The 20118-nt window shown below is 31.7% G+C and overlaps 3 protein-coding genes across 8 annotated transcripts; 2 read left to right on the top strand and 1 right to left on the bottom strand.

Annotated features, from left to right (window-relative positions):
• Positions 1 to 464: 464 nt before the first annotated feature.
• LOC110619387 lies at positions 465 to 5195 on the bottom strand. 5 transcript variants are annotated; one of them, XM_021762798.2, is made up of 4 exons: positions 4870 to 5195; positions 4200 to 4272; positions 3199 to 3420; positions 465 to 1903 (listed from the first exon to the last, which is right to left on the bottom strand). In XM_021762798.2, exons 3-4 carry the CDS (start codon positions 3236 to 3238, stop codon positions 813 to 815), a joined length of 1131 nt encoding a protein of 376 aa, XP_021618490.1. In that variant the 5' UTR covers positions 3239 to 3420; positions 4200 to 4272; positions 4870 to 5195; the 3' UTR covers positions 465 to 812. The 5 variants fall into 5 exon arrangements, with proteins under 5 accessions (XP_021618490.1, XP_021618493.1, XP_021618491.1 ...); XM_021762801.2 differs by lacking the exon at positions 3199 to 3420 and having other exon boundaries at positions 465 to 1895; positions 4870 to 5192; XM_021762799.2 differs by lacking the exon at positions 3199 to 3420 and having other exon boundaries at positions 4870 to 5189.
• A 4464-nt stretch (positions 5196 to 9659) lies between these two features.
• On the top strand, positions 9660 to 12150 carry LOC110618451. Of its 2 annotated transcripts, XM_043958649.1 has the most exons (4): positions 9660 to 9923; positions 10025 to 10479; positions 10665 to 11096; positions 11470 to 12150. In XM_043958649.1, the coding sequence occupies exons 2-4, from the start codon at positions 10045 to 10047 to the stop codon at positions 11998 to 12000; spliced, it is 1398 nt and encodes a 465-aa protein (XP_043814584.1). In that variant the 5' UTR covers positions 9660 to 9923; positions 10025 to 10044; the 3' UTR covers positions 12001 to 12150. The 2 variants fall into 2 exon arrangements, with proteins under 2 accessions (XP_043814584.1, XP_021617275.1); XM_021761583.2 differs by having other exon boundaries at positions 9660 to 10479.
• Positions 12151 to 17785: 5635 nt separating this feature from the next.
• LOC110618413 (transcription factor bHLH91) lies at positions 17786 to 19836 on the top strand. Its single transcript, XM_021761540.2, has 3 exons — positions 17786 to 18638; positions 18815 to 19243; positions 19597 to 19836. The coding sequence occupies exons 1-3, from the start codon at positions 17802 to 17804 to the stop codon at positions 19696 to 19698; spliced, it is 1368 nt and encodes a 455-aa protein (XP_021617232.1). The 5' UTR covers positions 17786 to 17801; the 3' UTR covers positions 19699 to 19836.
• The last annotated feature ends 282 nt before the right edge of the window (positions 19837 to 20118 follow it).

Below are 20118 nucleotides of genomic sequence, written 5' to 3'. Positions count from 1 at the left end.
TTATTTTTAATGCTGCTAATGATTATTATATCGAATGACTCGATATTATAATTTTTGCTTAATTTACTAATAGCTGAAATTGAAAATATTTCACAATTTTGCTAATAAGTATAGGTCGAAATTTTACTTTAGGCATATAATGGACCTACAAGTAGCTACGATCTGGTTCAAAATCAGAACCAGATTTGTCCAGTTTGAAACTGTTAAACTGAAATTAGTCAAAGCCAGATGTATTAAAATCCTTGGGTCCAAACAAATTAACTCAAGCTAGACCCCTTCTTTTGTTCATATTAAAGAACCCGACCTTTGAAACAGAATTGGTGATTTCAATATTAAACCCACCTGGATCAAACCATCAACTAGATCTACTTGGCCTCCTAAAACTAGAAAACTCAAAACTTCAATTTCTAATTTAGCTGCAAAGAGATTCAAGTCAAATTTCAGATGATAAATAGACCAAGATATATGATCAAAGAAAATACATGTTTTTTTTTCTTGAAGCAAAGTAAATACATTGTTTAATCAAATGTTTACAAAGGTTATTTCCAAAGAGAACTTTGTTTGGATTACCATACAGGAGGATAGAAAGGCAACTGAGAAACTATACCTACGACAATTACAGAACATGAAATGAAAAGATCAGCCATTGTTTCAGAATCAACTTCCCCTACCAATCTATCATAGATTTGGTGCAATATAAATAAATACACGGAATTTGAAGGAAATTCCTTTGTGTTTCTTTTATCCCAGATATTCATCCTTCCTAAAACTATGTTACCTACCGAATGCTTATCCACAAATACCATTCCAAATCATCTTTCACCTTCACCAGCTTCTCTATGCCGACTCCTCCTCCCTGAACGTCCCAGAAGCACTCTGTCATGTCGGTGAAGGCGGCTTACAAGTGATAACCCACCATCACCATTGTCATCATTACTATCATTGTCATTAATGTCCGAGGAATTTGAACCCCTGACAGGAGAAATATGGCGGATACCATCATCACTCTCATCCATTGCTATATGGTTTGGCCTTTCAGACTGCCTTAAACGTCTATTGAGACCATCCCCTGATGCCCCAATGGCATGCAACAGAAGGAAGACATTCACCAAGTTTCGATCAAAACCCGCCTCAAAATTCCCATTCCTCTCTGCAGCATCTGCATCGAACCCCCCATTTTCTTCTTCTGAATCAAAACCATAATTATTTCCTTCTATTACATAATCCCCAAACACCATTGCCCCGGGCATTGTGGACCTTATTGTACTAATTACATCATCATGTTCACGTTCTCTCACAAGCCTTCTCCATTTCTGCTCAAGAATTGGATCAACTTCACGTGGCCGCGCAGAGGGGTGAGCTGTCCTCATGTGCTTCCTTAGCTCCTTGTAATTTCCAACAAATGAGCAGTCATCCTGCATGCAACTTCTCTTTTTGGCATTTAGATACTCTCGTGCAGGTTCCACCACAGTCCACCCTTTCACCTGGCCCCTGCAAAGGGGGCAAGCAAGCTCTGAAACTTCACACTTGTCGACAGGCCAACCAGAATCCGATAGCAGAATCGGGTTATCAGCAGTGCCACTGGAAGAGGTGATTTTAGTGTAGGCCTTTCTGTACTGGTCAAGGCAATTAGAATAACGAAAGCTAGTTGCACACATATAGGGGCGACAACCCTTGTCGTGAGAGGAACAAAGTAGAAGAACAGCATTGTGTGGGCACTCCATGCACACAGAACATGTTACGTCTTCCCATTCTTTCTTATCCAACACTTTGGAGGACTTCTTAAGGTAAAAGTCCTCCAAAACATCATGATTACAAGATGGTAAATGGTATGGCGCTGGCCTGCATTGTCGGGAAGCAATCCTGCGATGTCCTCTGCTACCTTTTGCCATTTCCTGCAAAGCTAAAACCAATATACGAGAATTCATTAGTTGCTTTTAAATATTTGATGTAATTAAACACCTATCCTGGACTGCCCTTAAAAGCAGCCTTCACTTTCAAAATTTTCCAATTCATTCTGAGAACAAAACTATCAACATTTACAAGTCATGCATGATGATGACAATAGTGGCCTTTTTTAAACATGGAAAAGAACAAAACAAATGAAACGCAGTCACAATCATCTGAACCTTCTAAATTGTACTGCGACCTTAATCCACTATATCATCCATTATCTCTTTCATATCGAATGATTCTTATCCTTATTATTCTCCAAATCATTCATTTCCTAGTGTGATATTATTTTCCCATTAAAATAAACTCGCACGCCTTTACTAGAGGCTGAATTTCACAATCAAGCTTTTTCTAGTAAAGCAATAATCATCATCATCAATGCCACATCCTGGATAACAATATGAATTTTGCAGAATCTGTACAAGATACATCAATTCAATGTCATATTTCTTTCAAGTAATCTTCAAAAATAACCCAAAAGGCTACAACATTTTTTTTCCTCACCAATAGAAGAAAACATTGATACAAGAGAAGAAATCATTGAATACAATTAAAAAAAATGTCTCCAACAAATAAAAAAACAAAAAGAGCAGCAGAACTTAATGAAACAGAACCACATATCCAATCATAACAGACATCCTGCTATATGGACACAATTAAAATAATGCATTTGAATGAGAATGAGAGAACAGCACATTTAAATGAGCATGAAGTGTCAAATTCCATCTTATCCCATTCTGCTATCAAGGCATTCTCCAACAACCAACCCAAAAAATGGAAACAAATATATAAAAGCAAGCCCAGACTCATAGGGGAAAACTATGAAAAGACCTTGATAACAGGGAAAACTATGAAAAGACCTTGATAACAAACTGCATTGTTATATGAATAAGTGAATGAATCGAAATTACCATGACTTGAAATTTCAGTTCACAAATTTTATAGATGTACCACTTAAAATAAAATCTAAATTGTGTGGTTTATTCTCAAATTTGAGCGGGTATTCATCAATGCTTTCTGCAATCCACATTTATTTGAAATAAGAACTTTATTTCTAGTCAATTCATTGTAAATCCCACAATTGGTGGAAGCAATGTACTTTTGTTACTCAAATATGCTGAAAATAAAATATTACATTCAGATATTAAAATAAACTAACCATAATCAAAATAAACTAACAAAAAAGAAGCCATCATAGGATAGAATCATCCATGTAGCATTGATGAATGCCCTCAACAGACTCACCTGACCAAGTCAATTGGCAGGAAGCCTTCATGATGCCCATACCAAATTAGGTATGGCAAAATGACAAGGATATCCACAATAATTGATGTTCTCCTTGAAGTATGACATGCAGTCATCTTTGGTCTACTTACATAGAAAACCTCCAAACAAGCATAACTCCTTCCCAAATTATAGAATATTTTAGATGCTATGCCGCTAAGTCTGAATCCAGACATCTGCAATCTAGCCAAAGAAAAAAAAATCCAACTATGAATGCCTGCCAAGCAGATAACCATAGCTGTTGCTTGAAGAGGCTATACTCAGTTTGACCTCCAAATCTACTATTCTCAAAGATATCCTATTCGTGATCTACAACAAGACTAGTTATCCACAAGTAAAAGAAGGCTGAATTTTATCCAATAACCAAGCAAGGATTAAGGATGAGCCTCAGCAGCAAGCAAAATTCCAACAAACACCAGTCAAATGAAGGCCAAATTGAAATCCTATCATGTGGCATCTATGTTCCTCAAGATGCAAAAAAGAAGCGAAGAATAGTTTAGAAAGCATTAAATGAAAAAAGCCCAGACGCATAAATTATTAGTAGAAATAGAATGCTCACATTATGCACACTTAGCAGTAGATTTAATCAGTTAATGCAAAACATGAAAATAAAATATGAAATTTAACATGTATATGCATAATTTGACCAATATCAAAGCACCCAAAATCAAAAGGTCCATTCACCACAGAGAGCAATTCAGCAAAATAACCCTGAATTTCATAAGTCTCTTTTCTGCATTGTACTAATTGAATGCAATGCGCGTTGGAACTTAGGGGAGGAAACATAAAATATGCAACAAGCAAACAATCACGATTTATAAGTGGCAATTAATGATCAAAACGTCCAATTTCAATAAGGTCGCTCTAAATTAGACAGAAACGCAGATTAACATTTCCAGGGTATTAATTCAAAATGGGTATAAAAAACTGAAACTTAAAATTACAGACTCACAAGTGCATACCTGTATTCTAAATCGCGCAATTCAAGCAAATCTAGATAGAATGACAGAATGAGTTGAAGGAACCAAATTGTATCTGATATATACATAAACATTCACCACCAGAACAAGCAATAACAAAGTTAGAAAATCATATAAATAAGTTAATTAATTAATTAATAATCGCCTAAAACATTAAGAACGTGCTTAGCTAAAGAATCACGCTAAAATGACAAGTAGTTCATCAATAGAGTAAATAAGAAAACAATAAAGCCAATATCATGCCTACCCACATGGCTCCTGACCTCTATCCATCTGAGATCCAAATTTTTTATAATAATAATCCATTTTCCAAAAATATTTTTTTTTAACAAAAAGAGCAACCCATATGTTTGAACTTCAAGCTACACCAAAATCATTTCAGAAAATCTGCCCATTTGCACAATTTGTTCACTGTTCGATTGATTAAAAAAAATTTTTAAAAAAATCCAGGCTTGAAAATAAGAAGTTCATTACTGGACAGTACATCTATAAAGCCTCAAAAAACCTAGAATCCGGTTCAATTTTATATTAAAAATTAATTTTCAAAAAAGGGAGAAAATTTTCATAATTTCGCTTGTTTCCTAACATTTTCTTCCAGTATCAGCAACTAGTCACATACAATAGAGCAAGGAATCAGAATCACTATACATACCGGGAAATTCAAGAGAGAAAACGAGGGAAAAGAGAGAAGGAAAATGGAAATTCGAAATTAGGGCTTAATTGATAATTTGCTTCGCTTTACAGAAAACCGAATCGAAAGCTAAGGCGATGAGATCGAGACAGTGCAAATGGAACAAGTTATAGGCGGGAGTGAAAATTTTTCTCTCATTTTTCCATTTTACGCTTTTAAGAGACGAAGCGGAAAAACCAGAGAAAGAGAGAGAGCGCGATTTTATCGGATTCGTCGAGTCATTTCTACGCGATGTATCGTACTCTTCTCTCTCTCTCTCTCGCTGCTCAAACTGGAAATTATTTCCAGACGCGCGAAGCAAGGAGATTGACGTACGCGCTGCTCTGAATTCGAGAGAAATGGAGAAGAGGAATTTTGTGGTCCACGCTCATTTGGTTTGTTGGGAGAACACGCGATGTTTGGGAAAGAGAAAGGGGTATGACATGACGGCCACCTTGTTTTCGGTTGGGGTAAGCTAGTTTTTGAGCGAGTGGAGAATAAATGTTTGGTGGCTTTGGGGTTTGGTGGTGGATGACGCGATGTGAAGGATAGTGTAAGGAACGTGCTTGTTTACTGGGCTTAAGGATTCACGTGATGTTCACGGATGGCTCACGTTGAGCTGTTTGTTTCTTTTTGGACCATTTTGATATATCTAACTTCGACGTTAAGGGCTCGTGGGAGAAAGGACCTCATGTGGTCGACCTCATTGATTACTATAGACCTCTTTAAACTGGGAATAATTTGTGGAATGATCCGCATCGATCTAAGATGTCCTTCAGGAGTTGATATTTCCAATATTCAATTTATATAATTATTAAATTTTGTACATAATTTATTATTTTAAAATAATTTAAATATTCAAATTATTTACAATGAAATTATGATATTTTTTGAAATATATATACTAAATATTTTTTACTTTAGTGCTTTAAATTTAATAACTTAATCCATTAAATATATTCAATATTTTTATACTATTATTAATGCTTTCATCGTCGTCTTTGTAAATTTTACGGTTAAAATTAAAAAATTAAATTAAATTAATTTAATTTTTTAGTGAATTAATTTTATTTTATTTTTATTTTAAAATTTTTTTATTTTTTTAATTTAATTAGATTAATTCAATAAAAAAATTAAACTAATTAAACCGATCGATTGGTTTTTAAACAGCATGATTTTACCTCTTTATATATAAAACTTAAAATTCTCTCCCTGTTCATCTTTTTTAACAGCTGTTTATTAGGAACTCTCCTTGTCCCCAATTGATTTCTTTGTTTTTTTTCTTTTTCTTCTTATAGCCACCTACGCCTCACTCGACGCCACCGCAGCCGTCCTGAACTTCTATGAGATGCGACCTTTTTCATTTCTTCTTCTTCTTATTTTCTTCTAGACATAACTATATCTAGACTTCGCTCGACGCAATGCAGTCACCATGGATATTCACGAGATGCCATCGGATCGCGCCCCTAATAGCGGATGATGCACTTCCAGATCGCTCCTCAGTGATGCCATCGAATAGCATTTTTGGTCCTCTGCCAGATCTATAATTTTAGTTTTTAGTTTTGTAGTTTTTCAATTCTAAGTCAATATTTGTTTTATTGGTTTATGGAGTTTCTATATTTTTTTTTATGGATTTTGTGTTGCAATATGTAGATGATATAGTTAGCTATGTTGATTTTTCTGTTTAGGTAGATTTTGAGAAATTACTTTTTCTAATGAACAATCAAAATATTGAATGAATTTCTAGAAAATGTTAATAATTTGGGAGAAGGCTCCATTCTGTAAAGAGTTATTGGAAAAATGCTAAAATCAATCGGTTTTGGATCAATTTTTTTAATACAATTCGATTTAATTTATAATCCGTTTAATTTTAATGATATGAGATCCTCAGAAAATAGGATTTACTATTGATGAGTGAGTTCTATCCTGAAAAGAGGACACTCTATTTTTTTTTTCCATTCTGGCCAGTGACCTTTAACATATCAGTTCTCCTTATTCATGTCAGCGGCCATTTAATTCTCCCCACGACGCGTACAAGAAGAGTTACGAAAAAATTGGACCTGCTACCCACTATCGGGTCCCATCGCGGAGTTGGCTTCAACATTGCGGACCTGGGCTTGCAGGTGGCCCAGGTCGACTGAGGTCTTCATGTCCAGTCCATTGCTGTGGGCAGACTTTTCTTGAAATGCTCCAAAATTTGGGCCGACCTTTATTATCATGGGCTCTAGACCAGTCGAGAAAGGGAAAAGATCCAGCAGTTATTAAATTTTAAAAATTAATATTTTAATTTTTAATTTTTTGCAATTTATTTCGATGTAAAACTGAGTTTACCGTTTACATACTTTTACTAAGCATTTAAATTGTATCCTATTGTAAAGGTAAATTATGAAAATAAAATATTTTAATTTTTAAAAATAGTAGTCTCTATACTAGTGAAGAATTGTTTAAATAAAATAATTAACTTTTAAAATAAAAAATGGGATAGAAGACTAAATTGTATTTTTAAAAAAGGTAAATTCAAATTCAAGGAAAATATAAAATAATTCTCATAAAATAAATGAAAAAATATATATATTCAGTTGATCAAATTCATTCGTATGATGGATAAGGTCTATACAACAGTTTAAGAATAATTACAAGGTTTTCAAAGTGTAAAAGAAAAACAAAGTCTAATCCTAAAATTGAAAACTTGGTCCGTAGAACCGACTAGACATCGAAGACTAAGAACGTATATAACCCTTTTGGAAACTTCAACCACCTGCAAAAGGGGACTACTTTGGGCAACTTTCATCTCCAATAGCATGCATGCCATAAAAACTAATTGAAACACAAGGAAGAAGCTCAACCACTACCGAAAGGTATAAAAGAATATTATAGAAAAGTCTTCAAAACCTTCAAAATGAAGCTAGAAACGCTAGACATTAACTTTGAGGAATGCCAGCAAAAGGCCAAGGGAAACTTTCTCAACATAAGAACATTTTTGAGGAAAAGGAAGTATGGTCTTCAATAATCTACTCGCACTTTCCTAGATTTAGTTTCAAAAAGAAAATTTTTAATAGAAAAAATAAACTATAAATAAAAAATAAATTTTATAAATAAATATAAATATATCAATAAAATGGTAAATCTACTTAACCATTTCTTGTTTAGTCTAAATACATTCAAAAAATCAAAAGGATCATTATTTACCTCTGATAACCGTTGGCTCTCACACCTCTTCTAACCCGAATCAGGGCTCACAAGAGTAGATCAAGTTCAGAGCTCGAAACGACTCTGGACAGGCCTGTCCGACAGTTTTGGCTTGGACCCAGAATACTTGGTAAGTCGGGTCATACGTGAGCCCAAGTTTGAAAAAGAGGAAACCAGTCCAATGATGGGATGTGATGAGAAGCAAACCGGCCAAATTCTCCCGCAGCCCTTTTTGCATGCGTACTGAAGAGCATTAAATGGCCGCTTGACATAGGTAGAAAAATTGTACATACGGTCCTGTCTGATAGAAATTGGTGTCACTGTAACTGAGATATCGTTAAGCATCGTTAACAAATAAAAAAAAAGAAATAAAAAGAGAAAGAAATCCTTCTCATGGATCAAACTTATCCAATCATCGAAAATCATATTTTTCTAGGTCTCACTGTTCAACCTCCAACCCAAATAAGAATGAACAAACCCATAACCTGAGCTGGAGAGAAACATTGTCGGACAAAGAGTGCTAAACACAGTGGCAAAGAACGAGCTCTAAAAAGAGTAAAGAGCGAACACAATTGAATTTATCAAGAAACGTACTTTATTATTGATCCGTGTGTACATTTATTTATTTTAAACAAAAATTTATTATTGTTAAATTAAATAATTTAATTTAATAAATGATTAATTAGTATATAATATATTTGTTCAAGAAATAATTTACCTTTTTATGTGTCTTAAAATATAGATTACGTTCCTAATAAATAATATATTACTTATTGGTTTCATAACATACTCTATATAGTGTGTTAAAAAATAAATTTTAAACATAATTAATAATGGAGTAATAAAAATAAAAGATAAATAATTACATTTATTATTTTAAATATATTATTATATTTTTAATTTATATAATTTTTGAATATATAGTAATATTTTATTTAAAATCTAATTAATTTAAAATTTAATTTAATCATAAAATTAAATTAATTTTATGAAAATTATCAGCTATATAATTATATAATTAATCGTGTATGTTGAATATCACATCAATTACAAAAATAAAAGGGTGTATTGAATCTCATATCAGTTATGAAAAGAGCAACATGCTCCTTATACGATTTATACACGCATCTCTTTTTGAGTTAATTTTTAAATAAATTAAATCTATTCAAATTTAATAATTTAACTAATTTTTTTATAACAAAATTTGTCATCATTTTATTTAATAAAACTCAATATTAAAAGTAGATAATTATGCAGGGACAAAAATTGATTTTGATTGGTAATTTAGGCTGCCAATTGGCATGGAAAAAGTCCGAAAGCCAACTACTCTCACCTAATATATGTCATTGTTATATTTTTAATTATATTTTAATCTCGTTTCGTAAAAAATATATATATATATACGAGAAGAAAATAATTTATTTTTATTATTTAATTTTAATGAAAATTGGAGGGGTGAGAAACGAAGGAAAATTAGGAAAGTGAAATAAAAAGAAAAGAAAAAAAAAATAAAAAGGTAAAACTAAAATCATCTGGCTATTTAAAAAAAAAAAAAAAAATCAGAGGGAGATTATGAGTGGGACCCAGAAATCAAGAATATCAGTAACAAACCTCCTTTACGTGACAGAAAGAAATCATCACATATGACATGAAGCATTTGCAGTTTCACTTCCATCTTTCAATGCATGCCTTCTCCTCCTCCTACCACCACCACCTTCCTTCTTATTTCCATCTCATGTATAATTTATGATTCTCCCTCTCGAAACTGAAATTTGATCCAATTCCCCAACTGGGTTTTGTTTATCATCTCCTTTAGTTCATCCTTTTGAGAGTTTCTCTTGGAATTTGTAAACTTTTTCCGCAATCTTTATTTTAATGGGTTTTTATTCTTGTTTATGGATTTGATGCAGGAGATTAGTTGCTAACCAAAAGATGAACGCATGGACAGGTTGCTTTGATCCTGACTCCATGGTGGAAGGACTAGATGATGGAGTTTCCCAGGTTTTGAAACCTTCAACACTCATGGTAGGAAGCCATAATAGCTCTGCAGAGAATCTCAAGCTGTCTACAGAAGAGCTATCTTACCAGTATAGCAATACTCGCCGAGAAGAGCCTGCTTCTGCCGCCATGGAACTCCAACTTCAGAATCAACGGATGGCTTTTAATACCCATTTGATGAAGGATTCTTCCGATCAACCTGTGGCTTTCCCTTCATCTTCTTTCCCAAATTCTTTCATCTCCTTCATGAACCCTACTCATACAACTCCACTGAGTGACCTTCAAAGGACAGATACATTAGATGCCTCGCACAGACGTTTTGGCACAGAGGTTGAAAGAAGACGAGAAATGCAGGACAAGTACCAAACCTTGAGAAATTTGATTCCTAATCCTAACCCTACCAAGGTACTCCATTTTCATTCTTTCTCAATATCCCATATGATATTACCTCTACTTCAAGATTTCTCTTCTTCTTGTTTGCTTGTTGGTAATTTGTCCAGGCTATGGTTTTATTTGCTTTGGTCATGTTTGTTAAAATTCCAAAGATAATTCTGAAACTTTTTCACATATGTTTGTATTTGGTGGGACAGTATGATAGAGCATCTGTGATAGGAGATGCAGTAGAGTATGTAAAAGAGCTTCTTCAAACTGTAAATGAGCTGAAAATACTAGTGGAGAAAAAGAGACGTGCAAGAGAAATGAGCAAGGGACACAACGAAGAAGATTCCATAGAGAATAAGGGCCATAAGCATGAGAGCTCGTCTGTCATGGAGCCCCTTGGTGACCCAGATGATCAGTCCAATAATGGATCATTAAGAAACTCTTGGATTCAAAGAAAATCCAAGGACACAGGTGTTGATGTTACAATAGTAGGCGATGAAGTTACTATCAAACTTGTCCAAAGAAAGAACCTCAATTGCTTGCTTTCTGTGTCCAAAGTCCTTGATGAACTTCAGCTTGATCTCTATCATGTCGCTGGTGGCCACAATAATGATCACTACAGCTTTCTGTTCAAAACTAAGGTATTGTTAATTAATTATTTGAAAAAATTACTATCTGATCCTTATAATACACTGAAACTAATTAATCAATCTATTAATTTTGAAAAATAAATTAAAATATCTTTAATATATTAAAAACTCTATTAAATTTAAATATTAATTAATATATATTTTACAAAACTGAAAGTAAATTAATAAATTTTCTTATATAATATAAATTAAATAGTTAAATATTTGACTGTTAAAACTAATGAAATTATTAATTAATAAATTTTTTTAATTTTTTTGCTTTCACCCATTTCTCATCTTAGAAAATTTAGTAAATATAATGAAAAAAACAATAAAATTCTTAGAAGGAAAGAATTCTTAAAGATGTATAATTAATATGCTGCAGATATATGAAGGATCATCAGTTGAAGCAAGTGCCCTTGCAGACAAGCTGATTGAGATGCCACTCGATCCCTTACCTTTCTCCAACTCTATACAATTGACAGAGGTTCCTGTTAAAGTTAATATTGATAAGTGTCAAATCCCAGGGACAGTTCTTGATTCTAACCAGGGCGGTCTTAAAGTGGTTGATGTAATTGATGATGGGAAACCTGGCTGGAATATGAAAGAGAAAGGCTTGTTATTTTCAGTATTGAAGCTGATAGTTGTGTTTGCTTTGGCTTTAAGCACGACAACAACTGCTGTTGGGATAATAATGTCAGCTTTTCTTCTCATATTTATTGACTATGTCGGAAAACGTCTGGTTTGCTTGTTGAAACCATGGTTTTTGGCGTTTCCACCTATCCTGAGAGCTTGTTCCTTGTTTGGAGGAGTCAGGAGGTATTCCAAGAAAAGATGGATCAATGCAGAGGAATATCAAAGTGTTTCTGATTCCTGTGAGTTGATTGGGTGTCTTGAATTCAACTCTCCGGTCTAAGAATTGGGACCTACATCTTTGCGATTCATCGCAGTAAAACTTACATAGAATCATTATGAACCGTTATATATAGAATGATTGTATTATAAAATTCTCTTTTTTTTTTTTTCAGATTTTGTATATTAATTTTCTCGTGCTTTAATCAGAATCGTATCGTGTTCGAATAAATAAAGGGTATTATAAAATTTTATTTTTTAATTTATATTAATTAGGAGTAATATTACTAAACTAATATTTTGTTAAAATTGTTACAATATAAAAATTATAATTTAATATATTTTAATTGCAATAAATCCAAAAATACATTTTAAATTATAAGAACTTAGAATAAACTACTTTTTAATGTCTTCCAAAATTATTTTTTATTAAAATTATTTTTCCAAAATAATAATAAAAATATGAATTAAAATTTAAAAACGAGAATTATTAGCTTCATTAAAAAAATATTTACAAAATAAAAAAGAATTCATAAGAGTTTATTATTTCTTTAGAAACATTCATTTGACTTTGTAATTAAATGTTTTTTAAAATTATAATATAATTTATTTGAAAATATAATAAATCATAGTAAAATTATGTTAGTGTTAATATTTCATTAATTTAATATATAAAATAAGTTATATAAAAGTAATAAATTTTCGAACTCACAGACTTATTTCGATAATAAGTGTATTTAAGAAATCTCATGTTCTAATTTTCAATCCCTACTATCCGATCGCTATTTAAAAAAAATAATAAATTTTCAATTTGGAAAAGGAAGCAGAGAGTTCTGTTGAAATTAATAAAAAATGTTTTAAAAAAAATCAATTTAATTTAAAGTGGGATTTGTGGGTTGGATTTTAACGAAAATCAACACTTATTATTATTATTATAAATAGAAAATATAACTAAAAAAATTATTTTAAAATTAGTCTAAAATTTGATAAAAAAAATAAAATTGAAACCCAAATTGATGGAATCGATTAAAATTAAAATGAACAAGAAATACAAAAAAAAAATTAAATTTATTTAATTTATTTGAAATTAATTATTCCATAACTCAAATTTCAATTATATTTAATCTATTAAAATTCTAATTTATTATTGTTATTATTATTATTATTTTAAATTTCAACCTAAATAAATGAGTTCTCACTTGAATAGGCTATGGATGTGTTGCTAATTACCTGTTAGTAGTAGTTTAGGCTGCCGGTTTGCATGGACAAAAGCCAACTGCTCACACCTAAATTATGCCATTGCTGTCTTTTTATTACATTTTAGATTATTATTATTATTATTATTTAAATTTCATATCTCATGATTTAATAATTTAAATTAAATTTTATTGACCAATATGTTTTGACCGTAAATATATTAAAATTATATTATATAGATAATTTGTTTTAAGTTAAAAATTTTTAAAACCTTAATTATAATATTTTAACTTTAATTATAAATTAAACTTAAAACTTTATAATTTTATAAATGACTGTTGATGATCGCTCGGCCTTACCACTCCGGTATGAGGCCTAACCCACGATAATGACTTTAATCCAAAGGTTTTGGTGTCTCCTTTACGAGCCGGTCTGAATTCTCCAGCCAGGAGGACGGACCTCTCGCAAACCCCAGCCCTTTCACACCAAGCTCGGCCCGGGACGTGACAGGAGAAAGGACAGCAGGTCTAGTCACTTCGCAGCCCTACCTACATGCGCGCCGGAGAGAATTAAATGGCCGCCTGACATGGAGAAGGCATCTGACAGTTTCGTACGTACGGACCTGCATGACAGAGATAAGTAACATTGTAGCAGAAAGGCTGCTAGGTATCACTAGCAGGCAAAAATAAAGAAATAAAGAGAAGAGAGCACTTCCCCTCGTCTGGACTTACTCAACCATTATAAACCAGATATTCTCTTAATCTTAAACATATTTAAATTAAAAATTATTAAAAATTACTTTTATTTTATTTAGTAATAAGCTTTATAATGATTGATTTAATATTTTTTAAATAAAATTAAAAATTTAATATTTATATGCAATGCAGATTAATATTTACTATTTAATAAATTTATTTAATATGATAGTGAACTACACATATCTTAGTTTTTTAAAAATAAAATCAATTTTATTTTTAATTGGTTAATGGTATTTGAACAGATCCAAGTTGTTCCTGTTTTGGCATCTAGGGGAGAGCGTTTTTCGGTTTAAACCGAAAAACCGAACCGAACCGATTAATTTCGGTTTTTCGGTTCGGTTAATCGGTACGATCGGTTTGGTTCGGTTAGTAGATTTAAAATTATTCGGTTTTCGGTTCGGTTCGGTTTAAACATGTTAAATAACCGATCAAACCGAAAAACCGATTTGGCAAGGCCCAAGCCCATGCCTGAGCCCGAGCCCTCCCCCTGGCCTGGCCTATCGTACGCTTCAGCAGCCCAGCCCCTGAACCCCTTCATTTCATTCATCCCGTTCTCCTCTCTGCAGTCTCCTCTCCTGAACCCGATTCCCCCCCGAAACCCTATTCTCTCTCTCGAATCCCGATTCATCCCCCTGGCCTCTCTTTCTCTTTCACGTCGACCTCCGACCGCTGACCGTCGACCATCAACCTCTTTCCCGTCGATTTGGTGAGTTTCGCCGCCGACCGTGGACTGATCTCTTGAGAGCAGAGGTACTACTCTGGTTCCACGTTCTTCCTCCTCCTCTTGCTTTTTGTATGCTCTTTGGCTTTTTCTTCTTTTTTTTGCCCTCATTTTCTTGTAGGCCAGCCTGTTATTGTATCCCCACTTGGATTAAGAAAGAAAAAGTGAAAAAGGACAAAGGAAAGGAGAAAACAGATGTAAAATTGATTAGAGAGAGAGAGAGAGAGTGGCAGGCTGGTAGAAGAGGATATTGTACATGTATATATGTGATGTCTACAGAAAGAATTGGAAGGCTTTGTGGGAGATTGGATGACTGTTGCGGTGGCTACTTAATGGGAGGGTTAGCTAAACAAGGATAAACATATGTTGTTATTAATACTGTTTCTTTTCTCCACCATTCCATTTTATCAATAATAAAAAAAAATATCCCCATTTTTTTTCACTTCATTATCTGAACTTTCTTTTTTAAATATGGTTCTCTTCTTCCTATTTACTGTTAAGCCTTATTTTAGCTTCCTTTTTTAGGGAAAAAAAAAAGGAAAATACATTAGAAGTGATTAATACATTAGAAGGAAAATACATTTGGAGATTGTTCTAACATATCATGACTTGGGCAAACAATCTCCTCAACTCAATATCTGGACGTATATGTATATGGACTTTTGGAGTGACTCGCCAAAATGCATGGAGGGGCAGCTGGATTTCCTTTTTTTTTTGCTTCAATCAATTACAAATTACTGCAATTTTTCTTTTTTTTTTTTTTTTCTGGTATGTCAGTTTTCTCATCTGAAAATGTTTAGAATGTTTATTAAATTATTTTTTTAAAATTTAAAAAAAAAAATAAAAAAAAAATTCGGTTTGAACCGAACCGAACCGAACCGAACCGATTTTTATCGGTTCGATTCGGTTCAGTTATACCTTCAGAATCGGTTTTTTCGGTTTTAAAATTTTCAACAAATCGGTTTTCGGTTTTATCGGTTCGGTTCGGAACCGAACCGACCGATTGCACAGGGCTATTGGCATCTGCCACGCCTGGAGTCTTTTTGGGGGAAGTTCGTAGAGCCACCATTTTTATATTTTTCTTTTTTAAAAGAGTATTGATAAATGGTAAATTTGACCACTTCGTGGCAAATTGGCAGGAGATTGTTTAGACGAATGAAGTAAACACATTTAGTTTTTTTTTTAAAAAAAATATTATTTAATTTTTATATTATATAAAAAAATTTTAATTAATTTTTTAATTTTTAAAAATATATTAAATTATACTTAATTATTTAAAAAAATTATTAATTAGTTTTTTTTATTAATTTTATCTGTTAAATATTTTATTATTTATTACATATAATTTAAAAAAATTATTAATTAATTATTAATTTTATAATCAATTTATTTGTATTAATGATATTTTAGATATTTTTATAATATTTATAATTAAAATTAATGAAAAATTTATTTTAATTTTTTTTAAAAAATATTAAATATATTTTCAAAAGTAAAAGACCAAGAGTATTTTTATAATAAAAACACAGTCTATTGATTTATTTACTTTCTTTGGTGCCATAATTTTTGTTACTTTTTATTATTTTAAAATTATTATTTATTTTCTTTTGTTATATAAATTGATTATTATTATTCTATTTAATTTTATTTTTAATAAATTTTTAAAAATACTTTTTAATATTTAATAAAATATAATATTTTTAAAAATGATATAATTAGAAAGTTAATAATTTTTTTAATAAATATAAAAATAAAATTATAAAAGAGAAGAAGTATTTATTTATGTGTTCATCCCATCTTCTTCGTGTCGGAAAGAACTTAGGAAGATGGAATTGTAAGAAACGGACTTTTGTAACGAAAACTTGTTGGATCGAAGAAGGAAGAAAACATCGGAAAAAAAAACGAAAGAAAAAAAAAACATAATAATCATAAAAGTTTAAACATTGTTTTGTTTTGTTTTGTCAAATTTGCTTCAAACGTCTTATTTTTGAAAAATATTTAAAAAAAATTAATTAGATTAAAATAACTAAATTATTTTTTATTTATTAAAAAATAAAAATTATTAACTTTTTAAAAATTTTTAAAAATATCAATCAAATAGAAATAATTTTTATAAAAAATTTCAAGTGTTCTAGATAAGTTATTTCAATTAAATAAAGCCTAAATTTTTTTATTTTTTACAATTTTAATAGCCATAAACAAAATTAATTCTCAATCCATTTAATTGCATTAGACTCCTATCAAAATCTCTATTTAAAATTATTTTTTTTAAGAATTTAGTTTAATTAATTTATTTTTTATTATTTTTTTATTTATAATAAAAAAATCACTTCCTTTCAATTCTAAAATTAAGAATTCATTTAAATTATTTTTTTATAAAACATATTCTTCTAAATAAAGCAGATTTAGTGCAGCTATATAAGTATTTTGATTTTTATAAGAATTTAATTTAATTAGTTTCTTTTCTAATAATTATTTTTTATAAAATTAAATAATTTAATTCTTTTAACTTAAAAAAATTATTTAAAAAAATTGAAATCTTATATTATTTGATAGAAATTCTTTTAAATTATTTTCGTATAAATTCTCTATTTTAAATAAAAAATTTTACAAAAATTTAATTTAATTGATTTTTTTAATACTTAGAAAGGGAGTGAATTTTTATGACAATTGCATTATGAATTGATGATATTATTGTTTTATTATATAATTTCTTTTATTAATATTTAAAAAAATTAATAAAAAATTCAGAGAGTGGGACCCAGAAACCAAGAATCTCAGTAACAACCTCCCTTTATGTGACAAAAAGGAAATCATCACATATAGCATGCAGTATTTGCAGTTCCATCTTTCAATTCCTTCCTTCTCCTCCTCCTACCACCTCCTCCTCCTTTTCCCTCATTTCCATTTCATATATAATTTATGCAAATTTCTAAATCTCCCTCCCATAACTGAAAATTTGATCCATTTCGCCACCTGGGTTTTGCTTCTCAACTCCTTTACTCTCATCCCTTTCAGGGTTTCTCTTTCAATCCGTAAGCTTTTCCTGCAATCTTTTGTTTTTGTTCATTTTAATCTGTTCCTGCACTCACAAATTTCAAAATTTTTCTTTCTGTTTTTTTTTTTTTTGTTGTTGTTGTTGTTGTTGTTTATGGATTTTGATGTAGGAGATAAGTTGCTAGTGCAAAGATGTATGAAGAGACAGGTTGCTTTGATCCCAACTCTATGGTTGAAGGACCAGATGATGGACTTTCTCAAGTTTTGCAACCTCCACCTCCTCCACCACTCATGGCAGGAAGCACCACAAATAGCCATAATAGCTTTGAAGAGAATCTCAAGCTGTCTACTGAAGAGCTATCTTACCACCATAGCAATCAAGAGGATGCTACTGCAGCTATGGAACTCCAACTTCAGAATCAACAGATGGCTTTTAATACCCATCTGATGCAAGATTCTTCAAATCAAGTTTTGGCTTTCACTTCATCTTCTTTAGCAGATGCATCTTATACTCCAACAGCAGATCTTCTCAATATTTTTCACTTGCCCAGATGCTCACCTTCTTCTTTGCTCCCAAATTCTTCCATCTCCTTCGCAAACCCTACCCATACAGCTCCACTAGGCTTTGTTGGAGACCTTCCAATGACAGATACAGCATCTGCTTCCTCCATTCTCTATGACCCACTTTTTCACCTGAATCTTCCTCCACAACCTCCTTTATTCAGGGAATTATTTCAATCTCTACCTTCACATGGCTACTCTTTGTCTGGCTCAAGAGGCAGCTCCTTGTTTGGTGGTGGAGGAGATGATCATGTTGAGGGAAGTGGAGGAGGAGGGCTTTACCAAGATGGGGATGGAGAGCAACAGTTTGATAATGGAGTATTAGAATTCACATGGGACATGGCTTGTATGGGTAAAGGAAGAAAATCTGGGAAAATAACCAAACACTTTGCCACTGAGCGCCAAAGGAGACAACATCTGACAGACAAGTACCAAGCCCTAAAAGATTTGGTTCCTAACCCTACCAAGGTACTTCATCTTCATTCTTTCTCGATATCCCATGTGATATTATGCTCCATTTCAACATTTATCTTTCTTCTTCTTGTTGGGATTTTGTCCATTATGATTTCATACACTATGGTGTTTGTTAAAATTACTCAGAGTTCTTCTGAAACTTATTCTATGGTTTTGTGCTGTTGTGGAAGAATGATAGAGCATCTGTGGTTGGAGATGCAATAAATTACATAAAAGAGCTACTTAGAAATGTAAATGAGCTGAAAATACTAGTGGAAAGAAAGAGATGTGCAAGAGAAAGGAACAAAAGACTCAAGACTGAAGAAGATTCCATAGGGAATAATGGGCATGAGACTTCTTCTATCATAAAGCCTCTTGGTGACCCAGATCAGTCCTTCAATAACATATCATTAAGAAGCTCTTGGCTTCAAAGAAAATCCAAGGACACTGAGGTTGATGTTAGAATAGTAGATGATGAAGTTACTATCAAACTTGTTCAGAGAAAGAAGATTAATTGCTTGCTTTCTGTGTCCAAAGTCCTTGATGAACTTCAGCTTGATCTCCATCATGTTGCTGGTGGCCACATTGGAGATTACTACAGCTTTCTGTTTAATACCAAGGTATGCTTAATTATTAATTACACTCCTTGTTTTGTTTTCACCCATTTTCTCATTTTTGAAAATTTAGTAATGTAATAACATACACCAATTAGTCCTTAACAAAATTTGCCATTAAAATATTTACCGACAAAATTCAAATTCTTCACTAAATTACCATTAAAAGCTTTATTGATGGTTTTTAATATTTAATAGTGAAATTATAGTGTTTCACACTAAATTTTAATACAGGGCGATTTTTCATTATAATTTCATCACAAAATGATCAATTTGCTGTAGTGATGATAGCAATATCATTATTGTTAAACATGAAATGGTTTGATTTTGATGAAATATGTACAACTGAAATGGTGCAGATATATGAAGGGTCATCAGTTTATGCAAGTGCAATAGCAAACAAGCTGATTGAGGTGGTGGACAGGCAATATGCATCAACTCCATCTTCAAGTTGCTATTAATGGGCTGGGGAAGGATTAATATATAAATTGCTAGATATATAGGAATATGTTAGAGCAAATGGGTAGGTGAAAAATGAGACCTAGCTTGGCTTTTGTTGTCTTTGTGGAAGTGGTTATTAAATAAGAGTAGATCTAATGTTTGAGACAATGAAACAGTAAAGATCAAGATCCGATATTGCTGTTAACCTTTTTTTTTTTAAGAAGCTAATTACTTTGCTCACATTTTGTCAAATTAATTGATGGTTGCTCATATAGGCTATTATAGTTTTGGAGAATTAATTACAGTTTATTTATTAATTAATAGAAAAATTACTATTTAGTCCCTATGGTACGGAGAACTCATTAGTTGATCTATCAATTTAGAAAAATACATTAAAATATTCTTGACATTTTAAAAAGTCTACTAGTTAGTCTATCCGT

This window comes from Manihot esculenta, chromosome 7, assembly GCF_001659605.2.
Source record: "Manihot esculenta cultivar AM560-2 chromosome 7, M.esculenta_v8, whole genome shotgun sequence".
In the NCBI taxonomy this organism is placed as follows: Eukaryota; Viridiplantae; Streptophyta; class Magnoliopsida; order Malpighiales; family Euphorbiaceae; genus Manihot; species Manihot esculenta.
The sequence above is the reverse complement of the archived record's forward strand: the minus strand, read 5'-3'. Positions and strand labels throughout refer to the sequence as shown.

Coding starts and splice junctions, on each gene's coding strand:
- LOC110619387 (XM_021762798.2), bottom strand. CDS start 3,238: ATGGGCATCATGAAGGCTTCCTGCCAATTGACTTGGTCAG. Junction 1,904..3,198: donor CTGCCAATTGACTTGGTCAG/GTGAGTCTGTTG, acceptor TATTGGTTTTAG/CTTTGCAGGAAATGGCAAAA.
- LOC110618451 (XM_021761583.2), top strand. CDS start 10,009: ATGAACGCATGGACAGGTTGCTTTGATCCTGACTCCATGGTGGAAGGA. Junction 10,480..10,664: donor CTAATCCTAACCCTACCAAG/GTACTCCATTTT, acceptor TTGGTGGGACAG/TATGATAGAGCATCTGTGAT. Junction 11,097..11,469: donor GCTTTCTGTTCAAAACTAAG/GTATTGTTAATT, acceptor AATATGCTGCAG/ATATATGAAGGATCATCAGT.
- LOC110618413 (XM_021761540.2), top strand. CDS start 17,802: ATGTATGAAGAGACAGGTTGCTTTGATCCCAACTCTATGGTTGAAGGA. Junction 18,639..18,814: donor TGGTTCCTAACCCTACCAAG/GTACTTCATCTT, acceptor CTGTTGTGGAAG/AATGATAGAGCATCTGTGGT. Junction 19,244..19,596: donor GCTTTCTGTTTAATACCAAG/GTATGCTTAATT, acceptor GAAATGGTGCAG/ATATATGAAGGGTCATCAGT.